At 34.4% G+C, this 26,644-nt stretch overlaps 1 protein-coding gene across 2 annotated transcripts in view; it reads left to right on the top strand.

Moving 5' to 3' along the window:
- Nucleotides 1-26,644, top strand: part of MDGA2 (MAM domain containing glycosylphosphatidylinositol anchor 2) — an 875,114-nt gene that overhangs the window by 527,825 nt on the left and 320,645 nt on the right. For both annotated transcript variants that reach the window (XR_009264432.1, XM_058738955.1), the window contains exon 4: nucleotides 17,523-17,719. Coding sequence is in view for 1 of the 2 variants with exons in the window: in XM_058738955.1 (XP_058594938.1) it covers nucleotides 17,523-17,719 (197 nt within the window). In the remaining variant the exon portion in view is untranslated. The remainder of the gene's footprint in view (nucleotides 1-17,522; nucleotides 17,720-26,644) is intronic.

Below are 26,644 nucleotides of genomic sequence, written 5' to 3'. Positions count from 1 at the left end.
ATAGAAGTATAAGGAGTTCTGCAGATAAAAGTGAAAGGAATCCATGACCACCAAACCAGCCCTGCAAAAATGTTAAAGAGGACTCTTTGAGTGGAAAGAAAAGACCATAAGCAAGAGTAGGAAAAGTAAGAAGCAGAAAAGCAGTAAAAATAAGTATATCTGTAAAAATCAGTCAAGAGACTCACAACATAAAAGGATATAAAGTATGACACCATATACCTAAAATGTAGGGGAGAGAGGAGTAATGGATGAGTTCAAACTTAAGTGACCATCAACTTCATATAGACTGTTGTATACATAAGATGTTACATGCACACCAAATGGTAATCACAAACGTTGTAATAGATATGCAAAAAGTAAAGGAATCCAAGTGTATCATTAAAGAAAGCCAACTATTTTTAAGAGAACATATCAAGAGAAGAAAGAAATAGAGAAAAACCAAAAAGAATCATAAAACAAGTAACAAAATAGCAATAAATAAATACCTATCAATAATTACTTTGAATGTAAATGAACTAAACACTCCAATCAAAAGACATAGGGTGACAAAATGGATAAAAAAGCAAGACCCATGTATCTACTACCTTCAAGAGACTCATTTCAGAGCAAAAGACACATTCACATTGATATTGAAAGGATGGTAAAGCATTTATCATGGAAATGGATGTGAAAAGAAAGCCAGGGTAGTAATATTTATATGGCACAAAATGGACTTTGAAAGAAAGATTGTTACAAGAGATAAAGAAGGACACAATATAATCATTAGGGGAGCAAGCAAGCAAGAAGATATAACAATTATAAACGTTTTTACACCCAATATGAAGGCGCCCAAACATTTAAAGCAGTTAATAACAAACATAAAGAAAGTGATCCATAATACAATTGTAAGGGACTTTAATACCCCACTTACATCATTGTATAGATGTCCAGTAGAAAATCAGAAAGGAAATAGTGTCCTTGAATGACACATTGGACCGGATGACTTTTAACAGTTACATGTAGAACATTCCATCCTAAAACAGCAGAATACACATTCTTTTCAGGTAAACAGTGAACATTGTCCTGAATAGATCACATATTAGGCCACAAAACAAGTCTTAACAAATTCAAAAAGATCAAAGTCACTCCATGCATCTGTTCTGACAACAATACTATGGAGCTAGAAATTAACTTGAAAATCTGGAAGGAGCACAAATACAGAGGCTAAATAATATGCTACTAAACAGTGAATGGGTCAACCAAGAAATCTAAAAAGAAACAAAAATACATGGAAATAAGTGAAAGTAAAAATACAATAGTCCAAAATCTTTGGTATGCATGCTATAAATTTCTCTTAGAATTTTCTTCCAGAAAATATAAATTTATAGCAATACAAGCCTACCCCAAGAAGCAAGAAAAATCTCAAATAAACAACCTAACCTTATGCCTAACAGAGCTAGAGAAAGAACAAACAAAACACAAAACCAGTAGAAGGAAGCCATTAATAAATATTAGAGCAGAAAAAAATGATAAGAAACTAAAAACAAAACAAAACAAATAAAACCGTTTTACTTAAAAAGTAAAACAGATCAGTGAAACCAGGAGCTGGTTCTTTGAAAATATCAACAAAATCAATAACATTTAGCCAGACCTGGGGTGGGGGGGAGGGTTGGAAAGGACTCAAATTAAATGAAATCAGGAATAAAAGGGGAGAGTTAAGTCAGTTAAGTGTCTGAGTCTTGATTTCAGATCTGGTCATAATCTCCTGGTTTTGTGAGTTCGAGCTCCACATTGGGCTCTGTGTGGACAGATTCTCTCTCTGCTTGGGATTCTCTCCCTCTTTCTCTCTGTGCCCCACTCATACTCACACCATCTCTGTATCTCTCAAAATAAATAAGGTTAAAATTTTTTTAAACATTAATGTATTTTAAAAAAGAAATGAAAAGAAAACTGACAAGAAATAAAAAGGAATGGGGCACCTGGGTGGCTCAGTCAGTTGAGCGTCCGACTTCGGCTCAGGTCATGATCTCACAGTCCGTGAGTTCAAGCCCCGCGTTGGGCTCTGTGCTGACAGCTCAGAGCCTGGATCCTGCCTCGGATTCTGTGTCTCCCTCTCTCTCTGACCCTCCCCCACTCACACTCTGTCTCTCTCTCTCAAAAAGTAAACATTAAAAAAACTTTTTTAAAAAGAAACTTATGATCATATCAATAAATGCCAAAAAATTTTTGACAAGGTACAACATCCATTAATGATAAAAACCCTCAACAAATTTGGTTTAGAGGGAACATACTTCAACATAATAAAGGCCATATATGAAAAACCTACAGCTAACATTGTACCCAATGGTGAAAAACTTAGTACTTTCTCTTAAGATCACAAACAAAACAAAGTAGTCCAATCTCACTAGTTTTTTTTTTTAATGTTTATTCATTTATTTTAAAAGAAAGATACGGAGAAGAGGAGAGCCAGAGATAGAGGGAGAGAGAGAGAGAGAGAGAGAGAGAGAGAGAGAGAATCCTAAGCAGGCTCCACACTGTCAGTGCAGAACCCAAAACAGCTCAAACTCACGAACTGTGAGATCATTACCTGAGCTGAAATAAACAGTCATGAGTCAGACACTTAACCGACTGAGCCACCCAGGTACCCCCCAGTCTCACCAGTTTTATTCACTATAGTACTGGAAATCCTAGCCACAGCATTTAGATAAGAAAAAGTAATAAAAGACATCCAAATTTCAAGGAAGAAGTAAAACTTCCACTATTTGCAGATGGCATGTTACTCTCTATACAAAACCCTAAAGGGTTCACAAAAAAAAAAAAGAATAATAAAATAAATAAATAAATAAATAAATAAATAAATAAATAAATAAAACAATTGATAAATGAACTCAGTAAGGTCACAGGATAAAAAATTAGTGTATAGAAATCCATTGAATATTTTATACACTAATAATGAATCAACAGCAAGGATATTAAGAAGCAAAAATGTTTATAATTACACCAAAAGTAATAAAATAGCTGGGAATAAATGTAACCAAGGAAATGAAAGATCTATACTCTGAAAACTATATAGCAATGATGAAAAAAATTGAAAATGACACAAATGAAAGGTGTCCCATGCTCATAGCTTAGAAGAACAAATATTGTTAAAATGTCTGTCCTACTCAAAGCAATCTACAGATTTAATGCAATCTTTATCAGTTTACCAACAGCATTTTTCATAGAACTAGAACAAATAATCCTAAAATTTGTATGGTATCACAAAAGACCCTGAACAGCCAAAACAGTCTTGAAAAAGGAAAACAAAGCTGGAAGTATAAAAATTCCATATATCAAGTTATATAAAGTTGTAGTAATCAAAAGAGTATGGTACTGGCACAAAAATAGACATATAGATCAAATAAAACAGGATAGAAAGCCTAGAAATGAACCCACAATTATATGGTCAATTAATCTTTGACAAAGGAGGCAAGAATATGTAATGGGAAAAAGACTCTCTCTTCCACAAATGGTGTTCAGAAAACTGGACGGCTACATGCAAAAGAATGAAGAAGCTGGACCACTTTCTTACACCATAAAAAAATAAACTCAAAGTGGATTAAAGATCTAAATGTGAGACCTAAAGCCATAAAAATCCTAGGAGAGAGCTCAGGCAGTAATTTCTCTGACACTGACAGTAGTAACATTTTTTTTTTTTTACATATATGTCTCCTGAGGTAAGGGAGAGAAAAGCAAAAATAAACTTAGTACAACATCAAAATAAAAAGCTTCTGCACAGTGAAGGAAACAATCAACAAAACTGTAAGACAACCTGCTGAATGTGAAGAAGATATTTGCAAATGACATATTTAATAAAGGGTAAGTTTCTAAAATATATAAAGAAGTGATACAACTCAACACACCAAAAAACAAATATTCCACTTAAAAATGAGAATACATGAGCAGACATTTCTCCAAAGAAGAAATACAGATGGTCAAAAGACACATGAAAAAATGCTCAACATCACTCATCATCAGGGAAATGCAAATCAAAACTACAGTGAGATATCACCTCACACCCATCAGAGTAGCCAAAATAAAAACACAAGAAACAAGTGTTGGCAAGGATGTGGAGAAAAAAGAACCATTGTGCACTGCTGGTAGGAATGCAAAGTGGTGCAGCTACTCTGGAAAACAGTATGAAGAGTCCTCAAAAATTTAAAAATAGACCTACCTTACAGTCCAGTAATTATACTGCTGGGTATTACCCAAAAAATACAGAAACACTAATTCAAGGGGATACATACATCTCTGTGTTTATTGCAGCATTGTTTGCAATAGCCAAATTATGGAAGCAACTAACATGTCCATCAATAGATGAATGAATAAAGAATATGTTATTATATAATGTTCACACAATGTATATTCCATACACATAATGGAATATTAGCCATTAAAAAATCATGAAATTGTGCCATTTGAAACAACATGGATGCAGCTACAGAGTGTAATGCTAAGTGAAATTAAGTCAGCCAAAGAAAGATGGTTTCATTCATATGTGGAATTTAAGAAACAAAGCACATTAACAAAGGACAAAGAGAGAGAGACAAACCAAAAAACAGACTTTTAAACTATAGAGAGCAAACTGGTGGTTACCAGAGGGGAGCTAGAGGGGGAGATGGGTGAAATAGATGATTAAATAGTACACTTAATCCTGATGAACATTGAGCAATGTCTAGAATTGTTGAATCACTATATTTTAAAACTGAAACTAATGTAGCACTGTATGTTAACTATACTGGAATTAAAATGAAAAAAACTTAACAAAAGTTAAAAACTTTAGAAGATGCAATTTATGTGTAAGTAGATCTGTAAGAACAAAATTTCAGATAACGAGTCTAAATCTTATAGATAGCTTCACTCTTATAAATGTGCCATTTTGAGAACTTGGTGTCAATTACTCATCTTTTGTCCTTTTTTTTAATGGGCTATCAGATAAAATTAGTCATTAGACAGAAAAAAATATGTAGGGAAAGATTTGAAACTTTTCTTGTCCTCAGTACTTGCACATAATTTCTCATTGATTTATCAAATGGTGCTTTTTTATTGATACCTACAGAAAGTGCTACAAATCTTTGACATTGATGCTTTATTTATACTAAGGTAACTTGTGCTTGATTGTTGGTATATCTAACAATTATTTAGTAAGTTTTTCTTTTTTGTAACTTCAAGGCAACCTAATTTTATTCAGGTTAGTTAGCATTATTTATTGTTATGTATATTCATCCTATAGCTATACTAGTAACATAAATTCTTACCCATTAAATGAGAAATAATATACTTGACTAGCTTTAGTGCCTCCAAGAGTATTGAGTGGTTATTTTCCTTGAGAAAACACAGTCAGATTTTTTTTATGCATAGGATTTTTAAGATTTCTAGCACTTCCCAGAGGGGAAGATGACATCCAGTGCGGTATTTAGTATGTCTGCCATCTGGGTTTTTAGATTCATTTGGTTTAATTCAAAGATTAAAGACAGAAAAATTGGACCAAATGGTGGAATAAAGCCCTGTGGAAAACATGCCTCTGCTGTGATTATTTTTGAGATTAATTGATTCTTTAACTTGTAACTATATCCCGTGACTTCAGTGGCAGTTAATAACTGATTAACCATGAATATGTAGATTAATTGTGCCAGTGCATGCTGGGAGATGAGTTAACTCTTTTATGTAACTAGAGTACCCCAGTTTAAGTGGAGAGTAGACTAAACAAATGCTCCCATGCTTTAGTGAATCTTATTTCAAACAGGACTATCTAATATATAAGCAATAATTTTGAATTTTTTAAGGAGAAAATCTATGCCTTCATTAAAAAAATAGAGAGGGTGTAAAAAACACTTCCAAGTTTTCTAATCTAAAAGATTGGAAGCTTGAATAAATACTTCTTAAAAACAAGGATGCACTACACTTCATCTTAGCCAAAAGGCCAAGAAACAATAAAAAACAAGGATGCACTATTGATAAATCTTAAATGATGTTGATTTGTAAAAATCTATATAATTATACCATTAAAATAGTTCACATATTGACCATTTTTATAAAGCTCCCTATTGTTCTTATTTTTTTCCTTATAAATTCCTAGCTCTTTTCTATTGGGACTTAAATATATATCTTTCAGCTTCAAGGAAAACAAAACAACGAAAACAGAGCAGGACTCCTATGATCAAGTGCTGTCTTATAGCTACTCCTCTAACTCGTCGTGAAAGCCAAGTTCCTTGAAGATTCATATCTATGAATCTTTCCATATTTTTACTGGCTTTCAGTGCTTTAAGGCACAGGAAAATGACTATCAGTTCTATTACTCCTCTGACACAACTATAATGAAGGCTACCAGTAACCTATTTCTTGCCAAATTTCAAGTCACTTTTCAGTTCTATTTTTACCTTGATTCTTTTCACCATTTATTCTGGTTTCTAACTCTTCCGTGGGAGTGGATTGACCTTTTAAATTTATTTTGTTTCCCATTGATTTTGTTTTCAGTTTTTTTTTCCTAATTCTTTCCTTTTTTCCTCAATTTGGTGTTGCCCATGCTCTATCCTTGAACCTTCCCTGTCTTCATTCTGCACACTTCTTGAATGGTCTCATCCCTCACGTAGCATATTGATGACTCACAAATCTGTATCTGCAACCCAGACTTCTTATTCTTCTTAATGTATAGTCTATGTGCCTTATAACTAGTAGAGCAGTAGGTGCTTGACATTCGACATGATTTAAACAAAACAGGTTCTTCATCTTCCGTAATCTCCTGCCTTGTCTCCTCTGGCCAGGAACAGGTTTACTTTATATTTTATTTCTGTTACTGTACCTTCTACCCAACTGCCCAAGCCAAGTCCTTGTCTCACTCTCTTCTTTCTCTCAGCTCTCTATTTAATCAGTCACCCAGTTCAGTTCATGCAAGTTTCTAGGATTAAGAAAGGTAACTTCTATCACCGTATATATTTTTGTTTCTTAAAATGACTTTAATATGGCAGTTCCTGGCATGTTTATTTAGCCAAAGAGAAAATCTCTAGAAAATTATTTCGGCTAGACAGCAGTAGCTATTCTGTTTATGGGGAAAAAACTAATTTCCCTTAGATTATTTTATGTGTGGGTAGCCTTGCTAAAGATTGACATTGATCATATTAACTACAGATTAATCTTCTTTGTGTTAATACATTAGATCATTATAGAATACTTATGTCCATTATGTCAGGTTGAAGGAATACAAACATGACTAAGATATGGATCTTATATGTACATAGAAATATATATATTTTATAGAAATCCAAATTAGTTATGTCATTAAAATATATTTGAAGCAAGTATTCATATATCAAATCATGTATCAGTTATTTATATTATTTCATAAATGAGAAGAATTTTGTCCTCTCTTAGATAATAAAAATCATATTCTTTTTACTTCAAAGAATATTTTGCATTTGTCAATGAATACTATTTTTACATGTTTTAATTTCACATACTCAACCTATAAATTTAAAAGAAATTTATTTTAAAGAGAATAAATAAGTGTAGATAAAATATGTTCCATAACAGAAAATAGTACAGTGTGTTTTTGTAATATCATCAAAGCCACTTAGTATGAAAACTGAATATTAAATAAATATATAGAGAGATCTTATGTGACTTAAACTATATATAAAGATTGAAGAAAATTAGAAATGATAACTTAAAGGTCCTTGGATAAAATGTATAGCAAGTACTCCTTCTAAATCCTGGGTGTGAAAGTTGTTGACTTTCAAGTTAATCTCTCTCATGAAATTATCCTCAAATGGAAAGAGCTACGTAACCCAAGGTCAAGCCTTCTCTCTAGGGAAGCCCTAACCCAGTGACTAATCAGTGTCCTTTATAAAACAACTTTTTGGGACAATTTAAAGTCCATTGCAACTCTAGAGCTCCTTCTGAATCATCTTGAGACTTTGTAGTGATGCATCACAGTTTAACTCCTCCCACTGCCTAATCTTTCCTACCTTTAATTTTTTTTCAAGCCACCATAAAAATTGTTCCTAGGGGCACTCCTCAAAAGTTTCCTGAGTGCATGTCTTCATCAAAGACTCGTATTTTCAAGAAGTCATTCTAGATGGTCTGAGGAAATAGATTCTAAAATAGAATGGTACAAACATCACCCATCAGCCCACTAACTTACTGACAATGAGGACCCCATTGCTGGTAGTAGGTGGACCACTGATAGCTCTTGAATGCTGTAGTGGTGAAATTGTTAAAACCCCTGATGTTGAACAAGGATAGGTACCAGTGGAATGTAATGCACTGTGAGTACACTATCTCTGGCTTTTGTAGAATTCAGGGGAAAGTTATTATAAGCATGATGGAATCTGTTTCTCATGGATTCTATTTATGCAGTGGAGAAAAAGAATGCAAGGCTGAATGTAAATAATCATGAATTGGAGGTGATGTGTGAGAATAAGAAGGCTTTCTTCCCAGAATATAAAGAAATGTTCATCTTCTTTAGCCAGAGGTCATAAAGGCTGAAAAAAAAAAAAGGCTTAGGATTTACTTAAATATATAGCTGAGCTTTACAGAAACTTGAATCCTTAGCCCTGAAAAATCAGCTAAACCAGTGTCTGAACCTTGCTTGAGAACAAGTGGTACTCTGATTTGCAGGGGTGGGGGGAGGGTTGGAGTACATTTGGGTTAATGATCTCAGAAACCTTGAAACCTAGTTCTCCATAAACATTCTGGGCCTACAGAAATGGTCTGTTCCTCCTAATTAAGGGCTTTTATGTCCATCTTGCTTAAAGATGGTTCAGAAACTTCTTCCCCCTGAGGATATACCCTCACCTCCATTCCTGGCCTCCAGATCAATATATAGGGTCGGCAGATGACATCATGTGGCCACAGAAGTATGTTTACTGGTAGGCGTTGGGAGAGCATGTATGGAATTGGATTCTGAGGCTGCTGGATCAAGTGGGATGGAGAATAAGATTGAATAAGTTTGGGGATAGAGAATACATAAGATCAAATGGGGATAAAGAATAACAGTTTATTGATATGATAGTATTCTCCCATGATATAAAATTTAGCATCTTAGCAAGGATAGCAAGAGAGAGTTGCTGCTGCCAGATAGCTGTTGGAAACTTGAGGAAAGCAAGCATTCCCACTAAAAGAAGTATAAATACCAGAGCTGCTGTGCATACAGTAGAAAAAGGTGTCACAAGACTCAGATATGTGAACATACTAAAGTGAATATACCAGTTAGAATCCAGAAAAATCATTCACTCACTATCATCTGTATAAAGGCTTCAAGGACACCCCTAAAGCAATAAGAATGTGCTGATGACTGAGATGCAAGCATCATTGAGAAGTTCCTAGGTGTCTGTTCTCTGTAGGCAAATGTTGATAGTAAGAGATGCTAGTTCAGAACTGAACTGCCTGATAGGAATGGAAATGTCAAGATCTCAAAATAATAGAATCTAAGTGGCAGTGCTTAGTTGTCACAAGCAAGGTGGGCACACAGTTATTTTAATGAGGAGCTAGTTAAAATGCACCCAGGGCTCTATACTCACAGGGGTCTTGGAGACCAACAATAAAATATAGCATTGCATAGAGCAAGATAAGTGGACACTCAACAAAGGTATTATCCAGTCTATGCTATTAAAGAAATCAGGGGTGCCTGGGTGGATCAGTGGGTTGAGCGTCTGACTCTTGGTCTCAGCTTAGGTCGTGATCTCATGGTTCGTGTGATTGAGCCCCATGTCAGGCTCCACACTGACAGCACTAGGGATTCTCTCTCTCTCTCTCTCAGCATCTCCCCTGTTTGCTCTCTCTCTCTCTCTCTTTCAAAATAAATAAACATTTAAAAAAATCAGAGGGATGATCATGAGGCTGAATATGGTCACATAATAAACAAATGATGATTCCTTGCCTAATTGTTGCAACTGAGGTAATTTTCAGACTTTGAACTCTTTGAAGGGGAGACTAAGTCACTAGAAAGAACACTACAACACCACAAGAAGTGTATAATGATTCTCAAAATTCTTTGTTTAAAGAACCTATATCCACTTCCTTAAATAACCATTTTCTAGGAAAAGGGGACTTGTGAAACATTTTGAGGAGTGTGTTACACAGGATCTAAGTTGACTTTGATACCTGATATTCTACAGAATTATCATGCTCTTATATCACTGGAGTTGGGCATACAGGTACCAGGTAATAAATGCAGTTGTGGCCCATGGCTAGCTCACATTGGGTCAAACAATCCACAGATCCCCCTTGTTATCATTTATCTCATCTCTAATTGTGTACTTGGGGTGGACATATTTTCTAGTTGGCAGAGCCTCCATATTGATTTCTTGGCTTTGGGGATAAGAGCTGTCCTAGTGAGAAGGCCAAGTTGAAGCCTCTGAAACTTCCCCATTTTTCAGGTGAGATTTATCAAATGTAATCATATATCCCAGAGGAAATACCACAGATTGATGCCATCTTTAAAATCCTAAAAGATATGCTGGTGATGGTCCACCTCACATTCTACTTACTGACAATGTTGTCTCCTGATGAAACCAGAGAGATCCCAGAGAAAGATAATGGACTACCACAAACTTATCTAAGCAGTGCCCTTATTGCAGCTTATGCCAGATAAGTTCGTTTTGCTAGAGTAGAATAACATGGACTCAGATACCTACTGTGTGCCCAGTAATATACTTAATGAGGTCTTTTTCATTTCTGCTACGAAAGATAATCATAAATAATTTGCATTCACTTGAGACAGACAATAGCATATATTGGCAGTCTTGCCCTAAAACTAAATTAAGTCTCACACTCCTTTTCATAACATCATCCAAAGAGATATAAGCATCTGGACATTCTGTTGAACTTGTTATTGTTCCACTATATCAATGGGATTATGTTGATTAGTCCAGATAAACAAGAATTGCTAAGTACATTGGATATCTTGGTAAGACATGCATAATCCAGAGGATTAAAATAAGCCTATGAAGATTCAGGGGCACACAGTATTAATAAAATTTTAGAGATCCAGTTGTTGTATCTTACCAGGATGTTGCCTCCAAAGTAAGGCACAAATTATTGCATCTCACAATTCCCATCCTTCAGAAGGAAACACAATGCTTGCTAAGTCTCTTTGGTTTCTGAAGCATATTTCACACTTGTAAATATAATTTCAATCCATTTATCAGGTGATTTGGAAGGCTTCAACTATAGACTTCAACTGTGTCTCAAAGTAGGAAAGGGTTCTGTAGTATTCCCATGCTGTGATATAAGTGACCCTGGTTCCTGAGTCACATAACCCAGGAAAATCGATGATATTAGATATATCAGTGCTAGAAAAGATGTGTGGTTTACAGCAATACTAATAGGAGGATTATAAATTCAATTTCTAGGATTGTTAGTAAGATCATGCTTTCTTCAGTTAAGAATTATGCCCCTATCATAAAAATAGCTCTTAGTATGCTACTGGGCATTGGTAGAGATGGAGTGTCTGAATATGGAACATCAAATGACCATGTGGTCTGAAATTCCAATCATACGTTGGCTTTTGTCCGATCTACCAACATTAAGCCATAAAATAGTTGAGACCCATCAGTAGTTCATCATAAAATGGAAGTAATAAATTCAGGAGGAGGCAAGGCCAGGGCCAAGGGCCCACGTAAGCTGTACAAGGATGTGCCCCCATGGCGTCTATCAGTTTTACTGGCTCCTCTTTGTCAGTCTGTATCTGGCCACATAGAGGGTCACTTATATGTTGATGGTGGAGAAAAAAGGCTAAGCTTTTGTGATAGGTCAGCTCAGTATATGTATGCAAGTCAAACACTGGACTGCTACTTCACTAGAGCCCCAACTCTGGGATGTCCCTGATAGACAGGAATGAGGAAAAATATTCTTAGTGGGTAGAACTTTGGTTTGGGTAGTGTACCTGGTCAACCACTTTGTGTGGAAAGAGATCTGTTTGAGTAGGTTGTTGGACATATTATTATTGTGGATAATTATTGAATGGATATTATCGAGGACCAAAAGTTACCCACCACAGAAGAAACACAAAACGATGAAGCAGACAGAGTTGTGAAGACAGTTGTTAACAGCCAGCTTCTGTCACTGGCCACTCATAGGTAGCACAACAGGCTCATGAATAGGATTCCCATAATGGTAGGGATAGAGGTTATGCATAAGCTTGAAACATAGGTCCTCATCCATGAAGGCCGATCTATCTACTGCCACTATTGATTATCTAACCTGGCAGCAACAGGGACCAACACTTGACACAGTAAAAGTACTGCCCTTCAAAATTCCAACCAGTCCCTTGGTGGCAAGTTGGTTACATTAGACCTGATTACCCGAAAGTAACAGTGCATCATTTTGACTGAACTTAACATGTAATCTGGGTGTGGATGTTTATGTTGACCTTAGTCAGCAGCAACCTTACCCAAGGACTTTTAGAATGTTGTATTCACAACACAGGGTCCTACCTAACCACTCATGGGACTAGAAGCACATTTTGCAGCAGTGAAGATATAGCAATGAGAACATTGCCATGGGATTCCTTGGTCATATATTCTTTATTACCTAAAAATACCAACTTACTAGAGTGATAGAATGGTCTTTGGAGCGGGCATCTGAGTCTCAGAGTGATAATGGCTGCTAAGAAAGCGGTGCTATTCTCCAAGATACAGTACACATTCTAAATCAATGATCATTATTATCTAATGCTTTTTTTTTCTATAGAATACATAGGTTCAAAACCAAGGAGTGACCCCACTTACTAACATCACATTCAGTGTCTCACTTGGGGAATCCATGTTTCCCTTCCAACTCTGGGTTCTGCCAGTTTAGAAGTCCTAAGTTCTCAGAAGAGGAAAAGCTTTTATTAAGTGATATATCAAGAGCCCCATTAATCTTTAAGCCATAGCTGCTACTCATTTACTTTAGGTTTCCTATGTTAGGAAACAGGGAATAAGAGGGGTCACCATCCTGGAAGGAGTAATTGACCCTTATGGTCAGCTGGAGGTAGGGATGTTGTTACACAGTGAGACAGTAAATAATATGTTTGATACCCAGTTGATCCACTTAATCATTTCTTGGTCTTCTCTTGACCAATTTTGGTGGTAAACATCAGTAATGTGCATCAGTAATGGCTTGAGAAGGACATGGTGACCTGGTGCACAAAATCCTCAGTAAGGAAGGGCTGGTAACCTCACTAAGGGAATCTACTTATACCAAAAGTTGTACTAGCCTAGGATGAGAGCAATTTAGAATGATAATAGTAGAAAGAGATGACGAATATCATCTCACCACAGTTTCTTTTGACAGTTTTCCCCAGAAAGGTGACTAACCAGCATCCTGGAGTAGCTTTTCCCAGATAGAGTGAATTATCATAACTAGAAAGTGGATGTGAGCAGATGCTGTATGAAGCAGCCAGATCCCTTCCTTGATACTGAAGGACTCATTCCTCCAACTGCTGAGAGTTTTAGCAGCTGATGGCTATCAGCTAAATCTTTCTTGAGAAACGACCCTGGGTGCAGTTGATTTTGGCTCTTGATTTTGGCTCAGGTCATGATCTTTAAGTCCTGAGATCAAGCCCTGAGCCCCGCCCCTGGCTCTGTGCTGAGGATGGAGCCTATTTAGGATTCTCTCTCTCCCTCTCTCTCTGCCCTTTCCCTGTTTCAAGCCACTCTCCATCTCTCTCTCTCTCTTTCCCTCTCTCTCTCTCTCTCTCTCAAAATAAATAAATAAACTAAAAAAAAATTTTTTTTAAAGAAATTATCCTAAAGCTAATAGAGCTATCCCTCCCAAGCTCATGCCTTCTAGGTGGGAGTAGCACAGAGGGAAGGACTGATTGAGGAGGAGGGGGTGGGTATATAAAGCTTAGCTCCCTTGCCTTAGGGCAGGACAAGTGTGAGAAGACCTCACCGCTCCATCACTTCTATAGAGCTATTGAGACCTTTGTTATGACTGTGCTGTAGCTCAGCTCTCCTCCCCAACAATCCTAAGTCTGTCAATCAAGTGTTGATCTAGAAGGTACTTCTCAATATACTTCCTGCACACATACCTCTCTTTTAGAGTCTTTTCCAAGAAACCTGACCTACAACAAATACTCATATTCAGTATACATTCACTAAGACTATATAGAGTTTATGTTAAACATATGTACTGTTTTAAGTGATTTATATGTATATGGTAAAATTATATATCATGTAAGTATATTTATATGTGTATAAATATAAACATACCCCCCACACATATAAAATATATTTTTTTAGGAATGTCATTGTTTGACTTACTAGAACATGACTTGTCTTTGTTATGTTTGTTTTTAAATAAAAAATATATATATATATGTAATGTAATATAATATTATAATACCTTATATTATAATATAATAATATATAATATATTATATAAGTATATATATATATCATATATATACATATATACATATATATATGTACATACATATATATGATATATATATATATATCATTTAGGAGCTTTGTGAAGTAGAAGTTCCTAAACATGGGTGAATCCAACAGATAATTCTGCCAATACAATGTTCAGTGCACATTGTCACAGGATTGGATTCTCAGAAGGCCAGTGACCCGAAACTTACATAGATCAGAGAAGAGCATGTTTAAATGTTTGTTCAGGTTTGGTCTATTGACACCATCACCTAACAAGAAAAGAGCTAGGGATATGTCAATAAATGCATGTTGGAGAGTACAATATTGTTAACTACTTGGAGGCCTGGGAGTATCATCGTTGTTGCATTGATTACCATCCACTTGTTTTGTCCCTAAACTTTCTGGCTTCAGAATTTTGTTTTTACAACATAACACAGATCATATCTCCTAAAAATGAGATAGGACTAAAAGAAATTATGTTTTGTCTAAGAAAAAAAATTAGTTGTTTACAATCCATTCACAATGCTTTTTTTTTCAAGTCACTAAGGCTGAATTCATATAATCAATCTCCTCTAAGGATTTGATTTGTATGTGAAGGACTAATCACCAAGTAAGCGAATATTTGACAGATTCTCAAGACCTTTAAACCTTTCATAATAATGATGCTGGTATCCCTAAGTACACTGACTATTAAAACCAGATGGCATGTATCCTTGCACAGCTAATAGAATGAATTTAAACTGAAAGTTCCTTCAGTTTTACCAAAAAGCAGCAGTTGTTCTGTAAATTTATACTACTAAAATTAGAAGCCTTTGAGGTAGCTGTGAAAAGATTCTAATGTTGGAAAAAAAAAACTCAGAATGTTGCAAAACTAGAAATTTAAGTAGGGCTGTCAAGCAGTTCACATTTGGAAAAACCTTTTTTAAAACTGGGGAAATTTGAGAATTCTGTTCTTTGATTCCTTAGGGCTGCTATTACTTCATGACTTTTGTTGACTTTTTATTATTTTAATGCATCACAAAGAATCTTTTTAAAGAACACTGCCTTTTAACTATTCTGGGTGGCATATGCTCACACACCTTACTATTCTTATGTTTATTTAATGTATATAATATATAACATAATAATATATAATATGTATATAAATATATAATATTTATAAATATAATAGCTTCTCTTCAGTGTTCACATGAAAGTATTTGTCTTATAGAAAAAATTGGTAGTCTGAAAAAATGACAAAATGGCATTTTTATCTATTTAAAATGAGAGTGTTGTGCATTGTGAATTGAGGTAAAGGTAAGAAAAGTATGTGGAATTAATGGAAGTCTAAATGAAACCCAATAATGATAATAGTAGTAATAATAGCTAATTTTTATTGAGCTTCTACTATGTGCCCAAGGCTGTGAGGAGTAACTCATTTAATTCTCCAACAACTTTAATTATATAGTACCATTATTATTCCCATTTTATTGGTAAGGCAATTTAAGACCACAAAGATTAAGTAATCTTTCAGGTACAAAGCCAAAAAGGGCAAAGCTGGGTGAAATTAATATTTAAATACAGCGAAAGTTTGCATCATACTTAGTAAGTATATACTACGTTAATATTATTAGCATTTGGAACCAAGAGCATGTTGTTGTTGTTGGGTTGGTTTTTTTTTTTTCCCGTCTTTTTTGTTGTTGAGATATAATCGACATATAGCATTATATCAGTTTCAGGTATACCACACAATGATTTGATATTTGTGCATATTGCAAAATGATCACCAAAATAAGTTTAGTTAGCATCTATCACCATGCATGAGGTACAGATACTTTTGTGTGTGTGATGACAACTTTTAAGATCTATTTTCTTATTGACTTTCAAATATATAATACAGAAAAAAAAACAAAAAAACAAATATATAATACAGCTGTTATTTTAAAGCAAGTTTACTTTCTAATTTCTTCTTCTCTTAATTAAAGAAACTGGGATATGGTAGATCAGGGGTTGACAGTCTATGGCAAGCTGTGGCCCATGAGCCAAATCTGTCTAGGCACCTACATTTGTAAATAGTTTTACTGGGACTCGGCAATGTTAATCAACCATTCATTTAATTAGCTGTCTTTGACTGCCTTCACACTATGATGGTAGGGTTGGGTAGTTGAGAGAAAGACTCTATGAACCCAGGTTCATACAAAGATTGTATGAACCCATGTTCTTACAAAGCCCAAGATATTTATGTATTTTTTTTCCAGAAACTGTTTACTAAACACTGTGGTATATATCCCTTCTTTAAGATGCATGTAAGATGGCAAAAATTTAATCTCAGTATCCTGTAGTAGAAATATTAATGCCTTTTAACAGTACCTTCTGTTAGCACATTTCAAATTAGCAAATGTAATCTGGGAAATAAAATCTGAGATGAAGAAAGAACTTAACCTAGTTTAAGATCATATTTTCTCGGGGCGCCTGGGTGGCTCAGTCGGTTGGATGTCTGACTTCGACTCAGGTCATGGTCTCACTGTCCGTGAGTTGGAGCTCCACATTGGGCTCTGTGCCTAGAGCCTGCTTCGGATTCTGTGTCTCCCTCTCTCTCTGTCCTTCACCCACTCATGCTCTGTCCCTCTCTGTGTCTCTCAAAAGCACATGAACATTAAAAAAAATTAAAAGATCATATTTTCTCACTATAAAGATGATAATAGTTTATAAACATAATTTTTTTTATTTAAATATATCTGTTATAAATGTTTAGAAAAGATGTTAAGGGATTAAGGGAAAGAGTCTGTTGAGCCGCTTGATGTTTCCCTGTCCCTGTGTCGTTGTTTTGGCTAATCTCTTGAATTGAAGGGTCTTGGATTCTGATCTCTCATGGAGCTCTGTTCTATGCAGCTGTTAGAAAGTGTTGGAAATATGCAAAGTCCTGTGTACTGTCTCAACAAGTAGAAATCTTAAAAAATAGCTCTATTTGTTTTTACTGCCTATCATTGGAATTTTCTCTAAACAATTTCAATAAACTAAATGAAAAAAACTAGTCTAGAGATAAGCAGTAAAACTGATTATGAAAATGAACCTTTGGTTAGGTTTCATATGTGTAATACTTATAAAAGCCATGTAACTCATAACATTGTCACTTGGTTTATTTTGTTTTTTGTTTTTTAGATTTGGATGACCCAGTAGTAACTGTTCATCAAAGTATAGGTGAAGCTAAAGAACAATTTTACTATGAGAGAACGGTGTTCCTCCGGTGTGTTGCCAGTTCCAATCCACCTGTACGGTACAGCTGGAGACGTGGTCAGGAGGTGTTACTACAAGGATCTGATAAAGGAGTTGAGATTTACGAACCCTTCTTTACCCAGGTAGGAATTACTAATAATGTTAAAATGCTTTCCTAATTCAGGTAGCTTGTAGTATTATGTTTATTTGAAAAGAGTGTCTCCAAATCTGGCCTTGTAAAAAACACGTTCTTGGGCGCCTGGGTGGCTCAGTTGGTTAAGTGTCCAACTTTAGCTCAGTCATGGTGTCATGGTGTGTGGGTTCGATTTCCATGTTGGGCTCTGTGCTGACAGCTCAGAGCTTGGAGCCTGCTTTGGATTCTGTGTTTCCTTCTCTCTCTGACCCTCCCCTGCTTGAGCTCTGATTCTTTCTCTCAAAAATGAATATATGTTAAAAAAATTAAAAAAAAAAACAGTATGTTCTTGACTGAAAGCTAAGGTAACTCAAATAATAAAATTCGTTAATTTTTATGTGATAGCTAAATTTAAAATGTTAACATTTGAAAAAAAAAATCAAGTATCCTAACTTGTATTCCTTTATCCATAGGTTTACCTAGGTTTCATTATAAAGTACATAATTGTACATTTGATGACTGCTTTGTTTTTTGTGGAAAATATTTCTTAAAGGGAGAAACTTTGATTTTTCTCTTTTCAATGGTAAATACTTTTAAAGGAATAAAGAAATGTACTTGAAATTCACTTAACTTTGGTTGTAGGAAAAAATTTCTAATTTCTTTTGTTCATTTTGGGTTTTGAATTAGTTTAATAATAGAGCCTTAATTATGTAAAAACTGAAATTTCTAATGGGTCCTCAACTTATTTAATAAAAAGAAAAATCGAATTAATTTCACATAGAGTTAATGTAATGTGAAATATTCTTCTATAATATATCGAGTGGAGAATTAATAATTCTTGAGGAAGACACTAAAATTTGAAAGAATATTTGAGTGCTGTTATTATAGAGCTTTTCTGGTTACTAGAAAGGAATACAAACCTAATTAACAAAGAAAAATAATTTTTAATTAAAAAATGTCTATGGAAAATATTCAAAATAATTGTGACCCTGAATAATAAAGAGGGATTTGGCCATTTTATATGAAGCTTTGAGATATTTTGTGACCATAATTAGGTCAATATACAACTAAATTTTATATATTATAAATATTCTACTTCTAAATATTAAAGATAAATACATGTTTCACCTCTTAACTCCCTATAATAACAAAAGGTCATCCTGAGTTTGTAAATTTCCCAGCATCTCATTTTTCATCATTAAATATATTTCCCTATTAAACCGTTTCCTTAGTAAACCATTTACCTGTAATATCTGAGTTCTGACCTCTTTCAATTAATATAATTGCCAATGTTTAGATATTAACTGTGGAAGAATGCATAATTGTACAAAAACATCTGAACACACTATGTATACTTACATATTGCTACTTGGAGGTATAGAACACCTGGGACTTACCAAGATACAAACTTCTGAAAATCATTGTTGCACATGTGTTACAACCATGACACATTGTTGAAACCTGTTTTAATTTGACCCTCTCCTGATTCAGGCTATTATAATAGTTGCTTTCTGCCAAAAAGGAAGACCATAATCTCTCCATTCATTCAGCACTACTGTAATTCATTGTTCAGTTTTTACTTAAATCATTTTTTTTTCTTAGATAGAAAATTAACAAAATATTTGTTAGCAGTATTTAGTTGCTTGGGTGGCCCTAAGGTTTAGAAATCAGATAAATGATCATCTACCATTTTTATTTTTATTTTTCTATTGTCAATGTTTTTTAGAATATGTACGTTGTCTTTTTTTAAGTTTTTACGCTAATTCTAGTTAGTTAACATACAGTGTAATATTAGTTTTAGATGTACAATATAGTGATTCAACACTTCCATGCATCACCCTGTGCTCATCACAAGTGCCCTCCTTAATCCCCATCACCTATTCCCCCATCCTCCCACCCACCTCTCCTCTGGTTGCCATCTGTTTGTTCTTTATAATTAAGAGTCTGTTTCTTGATTTCTCTCTCTCTCTCTCTCTCTCTCTCTCTCTCTCTCTCTCTGTCTCTGTCTCTCTCTCTTATTTTTGTTCCAATTGCTCATTTGTTTTGTTTCTTAAATTCCACAGATGAGTGCAGTCATATGGTATTTGTTTTTCTTGGACTGACTTATCTCGCTTAGCATTATACTCTCTAGCTCCATCCATGTCATTGCAAATGGAAAGATTTCATTATTTTTTATTCTTTTATTATTTATTCTGCATATATCACATTATATATATTCCATTGTGTACATTAATATATATGTATACAATGGAATATATATAATATGTGTACAATTCAATTGTATACATATATATTAATGTACACAATGGAATATTATATATTGGGCTGCTTCCATATCTTGGATATTTTAAATAATGCCGCTATTAACATAGGGATATCCCTTTGAATTAGTGTTATTATATTCTTTGGGTAAATACCCACTGGTGTGGTTGCTGGGACATAAAGTTGTTCTGTTTTTAACTTTCTAAGGAAACTCCATACTGATTTTCACAGTGGCTGCGTCAGTTTTCATTCCTACCAACAATGCATGAGTGTTCCTTTTTCTTCACATGCTCACCAACACCTGCTGTTTTTTGTGTTTTTGGTTTTAGCCATTCTGATGGGTGTGAGATGATTATGGTTTTGATTTGCATTTCCCTAATGATAAGTTATGATGAGTATCTTTTCGTGTGTCTGCTGGCCATCTCTATGTCTTCTTTGGAGAAATGCCTGTTTCTGTTTTCTGCCCATTTTTTGGATTGTTTTTTGGGTGTTGAGTTTTAGAAGTTCTTTATATATTTTGGATACTAACCTTTTATTAGTTAGGTCATTTCCAAATATCTTCTCCTATTCCGTAGGTTGCCTAGAATGTGTACATTGTTAAGAATTAAAAAAACAACAACATGTTTTCCTCTAGAATCTTGTGAAAAATGATAACATTTACAGATACAAGGGTGATACTGTATAGCTATTTCTTGCCTGTAGGTGGGTCTGATCTCTTGGACATGAACACATGGGTCATGTCCACCTTTTGGAAAAATATATATACTTCCAAAATAATTAGGAATTTGTTTTAAAGTTATTAAGCAAGCACAAACTTTTCATTCTTTTGAATCTGTTGCTAGTTTCTGTTACCAGCTCTAAAAAACCATCTTATAAGAGTTCTCAGACTCATAACTAGTGATTCTTCCTTTTAATAATAACTTTTATTTTCTCTTCTTTATTTTCCTTCCTCCATTCACTTAGGAGAAAACAACTTTTTAATTTGAACATTTCACTACTGATACTTTCTTGGATATGAATATCGGCCGTTACTGTGTAACACAGGCTTTCTCTAAGGTGGCTGTGCTCATAACTCTGCTGTTTAAACCACCTGAATCAGTTCTCTTAAAAAGTATTTAAGACACAAACAAACTTTTCTTGCAAATTCTGTGTTGTGGATTCACCTGCTGTAGTTGATAATTACCAATAACATACAGTTTAGCTCCTATTTAAAGATATCCTTCCTGGGGTGCCTGGGTGGCTCAGTCAGTTAAGAATCCGACTTCAGCTCAGGTCATAATCTCACGGTTTGTGGGTTCAAGGCCCGTGTTGTGCTCTGTGCTGACAGCTCAGAGTCTGGAGCCTGCTTCAGATTATGTGTCTCTCTCTCTGCCCCTCCCCCACTCGTGCTCTGTCTCTCTCAAAAATAAACATTAAAAATTTTTTTTTAAAAATGAAGATGTCCTTCCTGCCTTTGCTTATTTGACTGTGTTGCTTATCTCTCCTTCTGAAATAGCTAATATGTATTTGTATGTGTCCAAAAAATTCATGTTGGAGCACAAGGAGTACTTCAATATTTTTGTATTTTGTATGTACTTAACTTGTTAATATCAAACATGTTTTGTAGGCCAAAAACTCTGTTTGATAGAAACTCTCAAACAGCAGCATATGGAAAATATGGAAATTTTAGTTCTTACAGCCATAGAGAGTGTGGGATTTTTCATAGATAAAATGTTATCAGTGGTTTTACTCTATACTCCATGGTATATACTGTACATAGGCCTAATATATACAAGTCCAACTATATCACACAACTTCCATGATCTCTCCATGGAATATTGGAATAGCGGAATAACTGGCTGCCATGGTTTATTACTCCAGACATCTGACTGATTATTTAAAAATGTAAATCTGATCAAATATGTTTTTCTTCTTAATCCCTCCAGTGGCTTCCAAATATTTCAAATAAATCCAAATAATATATTGCGGTCTAGATCCTATTTGACTTTGCTCTGCCTTCTTCTCTCTTACCTAATCTATACTTCACGCACTGTTCTGGTTACACCATCCCTAGGTGCTAACCTTGTCTATCCCTGGGGTCTCCATTCTCCATGTTATCAATTCTTCCTCCTATTTACTTAGATAACATGGCAGGGGTCTTAACACTGAAGACTTTATCACCTCAGAAAGTCTTCCTTGGCAGACCTTTGTGAAATAACATGTCTCCCTTCCACAGTTACACTTTTCCAATACCCAGTTTTATTTTATTTTATTTTTCTCATAGCACTGAATCCATCAAATTATCCCATTTGTGTGTTTGGACATAAACTCACTAATTATAGAGTCTTTATCTTTTCAACAGCTCAAACACTGCCTGATGCATGGAAGATTCTCAATAAATATGTGTTAAATGTTGAGCCAGCACTAACATGGAGATGTCTGGATTTCTAGCTATGGTGTAAATAAAACTGAGTCCAAGTTACTAGTAACTCTTGAGTCACTTTCTGTAATTCCATCCCTCTTTACCCATTAAAGAAGGCTTAGTGAAATGTGAATGAGGAAGATGTTATAATTGAATCCATCTTAACGTATTTAGTTTCCAAAGTGTTGATGATTTTCTACTTAGTTTTTAATTGATTTCTTGTCTGATTTCGTTATATCAGAAACCATACTCTGACCCATTTTAACCTTTAGAAATTAACCTAGACTTGCATTATGCTAAGCCTGTGGTCTACTTTCATAAATGATATATGTGCGCCCACACACAAGAATGTGCACTTCGCAATTACTGTGTTTCAAATTGGTCACATTTGTTAATTGTGTGTTCAGATTTCCTTTATATTTTCCAATTTTTCTGTCTGTTCTTTTAAAAACTATTTAGAGAGGCTAATGTCTGTTAATATGGCTGTAGAGTTGTCTGTTTTCAATATTTGCATTATATATATTTTGAAGGTATATTATTAGTACAGATATAGAATTTTTATAACTTCCTAGTGGATTATCTTAGTATATTATTTTCCTGGTAGATTATTGTTAAGAATGTCCATTTTTACCTCTAAAAATGCTTCTTGACTTAAAGCCTCTTGTGTCTGTCATTAATTTAACTACACTAGCTTTTTAAAAAACTTTTTATTTAAATTCCAGTTAGTTAACATAGAGTGTAATGTTAGTTTCAGGTGTACAATATGGTGATCCAATACGTCCATACATCACCTGGTGCTCATCACAGCAAGTACACTCCTTCATCACCATCACCTGTTTCACCCCCCCCACACACACACACACACACACACTCACCTCCTCTCTGGTAGTCATCTATTCTCTCTAGTTAGGAGTGTGTTTCTTGGTTTGTCTCCTTTTTGGTTAGTGTTTGGTTTATTTGGGGAGTGGAGGGAAAATGGTAATTATCCACCTTTTTTACTTGCATATTTTATGTGTTGTTATGTCACTTGTAATCAGTATATAGGTTTCATTGTGTTAAGCTGGTGAGACAAATCTTAGTTTTTACTATATTTAATCCTTTTTTTCTACATGACCCACCTATTATCTTTTATTTATCTCTTTTCTTGTCTTCTTTTAAATTTGTCATACATTTACTCCTTTATTCAACTAGGAGTTTTAAATTATCTTAATATCTTGTTTCAGTTACCTTGAAAGTTACACCTTGCATCTTTGAAAATTACTTTATCACTTCCTCAGTAGTGAAAAAAAACTTAGAATACTTTAACAATATTTACCCTTTTGTATTTCATGTCATTTTCATCTAGTATTTTAATTCTATGTATATTTTTAAATCAACAAGATATCAGTATTTTCTTCTTTGGAGCAATCATTATTCATTTATATTTACCAGCTTTTTTTCCCATTTTGAGTTAATTTTTGTTTATGGTATGAGGGAATGTTTGAGGTTCATTTTTTGTGGATGGTTATACATGGGTTCTAGCACCATTTATTAAAAAAATCATTCACCACTGAATTTCTTTGACACTTAAATTGAAAATCAATTGGCCCTGTGTATTAGGGTCTATTTCTGACCTATTAATTCTGTTTTATCGATTTATATGTCTGTCTTTATGCCAATACCACACTGTCTTAATTACTGTGGCTTTATAATAACTCTGGAAATCAGAAAGAATAAATCTAACAACTGTGTCCATCTTTTTCAAAACTGATTCTGATGTTTTGGCTTTGCATTTCCACTTAAATTTTGGGATCATCCTGTCAATTTTTACAAAAAGTCTGATAAGATTTTGAATAAAGTTGTGGTGAATCTGTAGATCAGTTTGAGGAGACTGCTATTCAACGATGGGTGACTGATATTGGCAATATGTTATAATCAAGCAAAGAAAAACTCGATCTGCCTCATTTAAAAAAACTATTCATTTTTGAGAGAGGGACAGAGAGAAGGGGAGTGGGGAGGGGCAGAGAGAGAAGGAGACAGAATCCAAAGCAGGTTCCAGGCTCTGAGCTGTCAGCACAGCAGGGCTTGAACCCAATGGTGAAATCATTACCTGAGACAAGTCATATTCTTAACGGACTGAACCACCTAGGCACCCCAATCTGCCTCATTTTGATTTTAGTGCCTTGTCATGTGTAAATTTGCTTTATAAATAATATGAGATTATATGTAAAGTTTTTCAGCCAATTTTATTTAGATACATCAACTTTTGAGAAACAGCTTTTGAGTCTCTTTATATATATGTATATATATATACACGCATATATACATCATAAATGCATAAGAAGTTGGCCATTTATTTAATAAATTCTGGAGAGTTTCCTACAAAAAAAATTATGTTTCAGGGGCCAGGTGTAGATAGCCACCTTGAAATTCCAGTGTTTCTTTTTTAACGGGCATAGTAAGTTTACTTTTAGGCAGGAATCACAAATGCAAATGTTCACTGAGACTAATCTGGTAACATATATAAGTAAATCTTCCTGGTAGTATGAAAATAAAAAATGGCGAAGCTTGCTATGTGTGCATACATTGTAAAAAAAAATGCACTGCCTATTGCCAGAGTTCTGTATTTGGGCCTCTGGGCTGCCATTTTGAAGCTTGGGCTCAAGTTCAAGTTACTTCAGGAGGGAAGTGGTGGTGTATATGATATTATTACTAGTGTTATATAGCTACAGAGTAACCAGGATTTCTCTAAAAGTTTTGTTGAATGAAAAAAGTAGAATTGATACATTGAGGATTACAGGGCTGGGATTTTTATAATACAGATGAACATGATATAAGGCACATTTTTGCCTATGAATCTCCTTGATGGTAGACAGTGTCCTCGTTTGTATTTTCTAACCTCCTTGGAAATTTGGAAGGACGGTGAATTATGGTTGACCAGCAGTAGAAAGCAGCAAAATAAACTTAGCTTGTGTTCTTCATTTTTATAATGATAAAATATGATTTTTTGTAAGTTCTAACTTACAAAATTATCATTATCTAGTTGTTTTTCTGTACATTAGAAGATCAAACCATACATTTCTAAGTAATTATCCAGAATTGTGTTATTGAATTAAAGGCATCACTTGTTTTGGTACATATCAAATTTTCTCTAGATTTAAAATTAATTTTGTGTTGTGTCCTTGAAATATTTCCCAAGATATATTTGCCTTCCTATAATGGCTTTGGTATTTTTAATGAGATAGGAATAGTGTTTAATTTTCCTGTTGCTTATTGTGCTAGTTTTTATGTGTGCATTTGTGTGTATGTGTGTGCGTATATATATATAATTTTGTAAATTTAATATATATAATATATGTATATTCATTTAATAAATATATGAATTTAATAAATTATATATAGATAGATATAAATATAGATATAATTCTTTGGTGTTATTCATTTCTTGGATGGTTGTTTCCCATCACCTACCATGTGTACTTTATGATGAAAAAATTTTCCACATTAACATTGTTTGTATTGGAATAATTCAATAATATTTTAATTTATTTTCATAGATTCTGTAGCCTTGTGGCTTTATAATGTAAATAAGATCCAGTTATTTTTTTCAAATTTTTTAGTGTTTATTCATTTTTGAGAGAGAGAGAGCATGAACAGGGGAGGGGCAGAGAGAGAGGGAGACACAGAATGCTAATAAGCAGGCTCCAGGCTCTGAACTGTCATCACAGAGCCCAATGTGGGGCTTGAACCCACAAACCATGAGATCATGACCTGAGCCAAAGTTGGAAGGTTAACTGACTGAGCCATCCAGGTGCCCCAAGATCCTGGATTTACTTTACTTTACTTTACTTTAATTTACTTTAACCAATATCTACTATGTGCAAGGTTTGGGGAACTCTCTTCTAGAGATATAGAGGTTACTAGGCATGGCTCCTCCTCTTCTTACTTTGTTGATATGTGTGGGAAGAACTTAAGGTAAATAATGGTTATGATACAAAGTAAACATCATTCTTAAAATAGAGGCAAGCAATAATGCCACAGAGAGAGCATTCAAGATGGAAAACAGTAGTACCTATAGTAATAGAGAAGGATGACAATATCTCCAAGATTGACTGGAACAATAATTGGTAAAGGTGGGGAATAGGTGGACTGTAAAGCTGGAACACTATACTGGGACCATATTGTGGAAGAATTCACATTACAGATCATAGTCTGCTTATTTTTTAACATTAGAAAATCATTTTTTTAGGATATTTATGTTTTGCTATTCAGTAATGATTTCTTGTTTTTATT

The sequence above is a fragment of the Neofelis nebulosa genome, chromosome 7 (genome assembly GCF_028018385.1).
Source record: "Neofelis nebulosa isolate mNeoNeb1 chromosome 7, mNeoNeb1.pri, whole genome shotgun sequence".
Lineage (NCBI taxonomy): Eukaryota > Metazoa > Chordata > Mammalia > Carnivora > Felidae > Neofelis > Neofelis nebulosa.
Note: the sequence above shows the minus strand (reverse complement) of the source record. Positions and strands in the feature narration are given on the sequence as shown.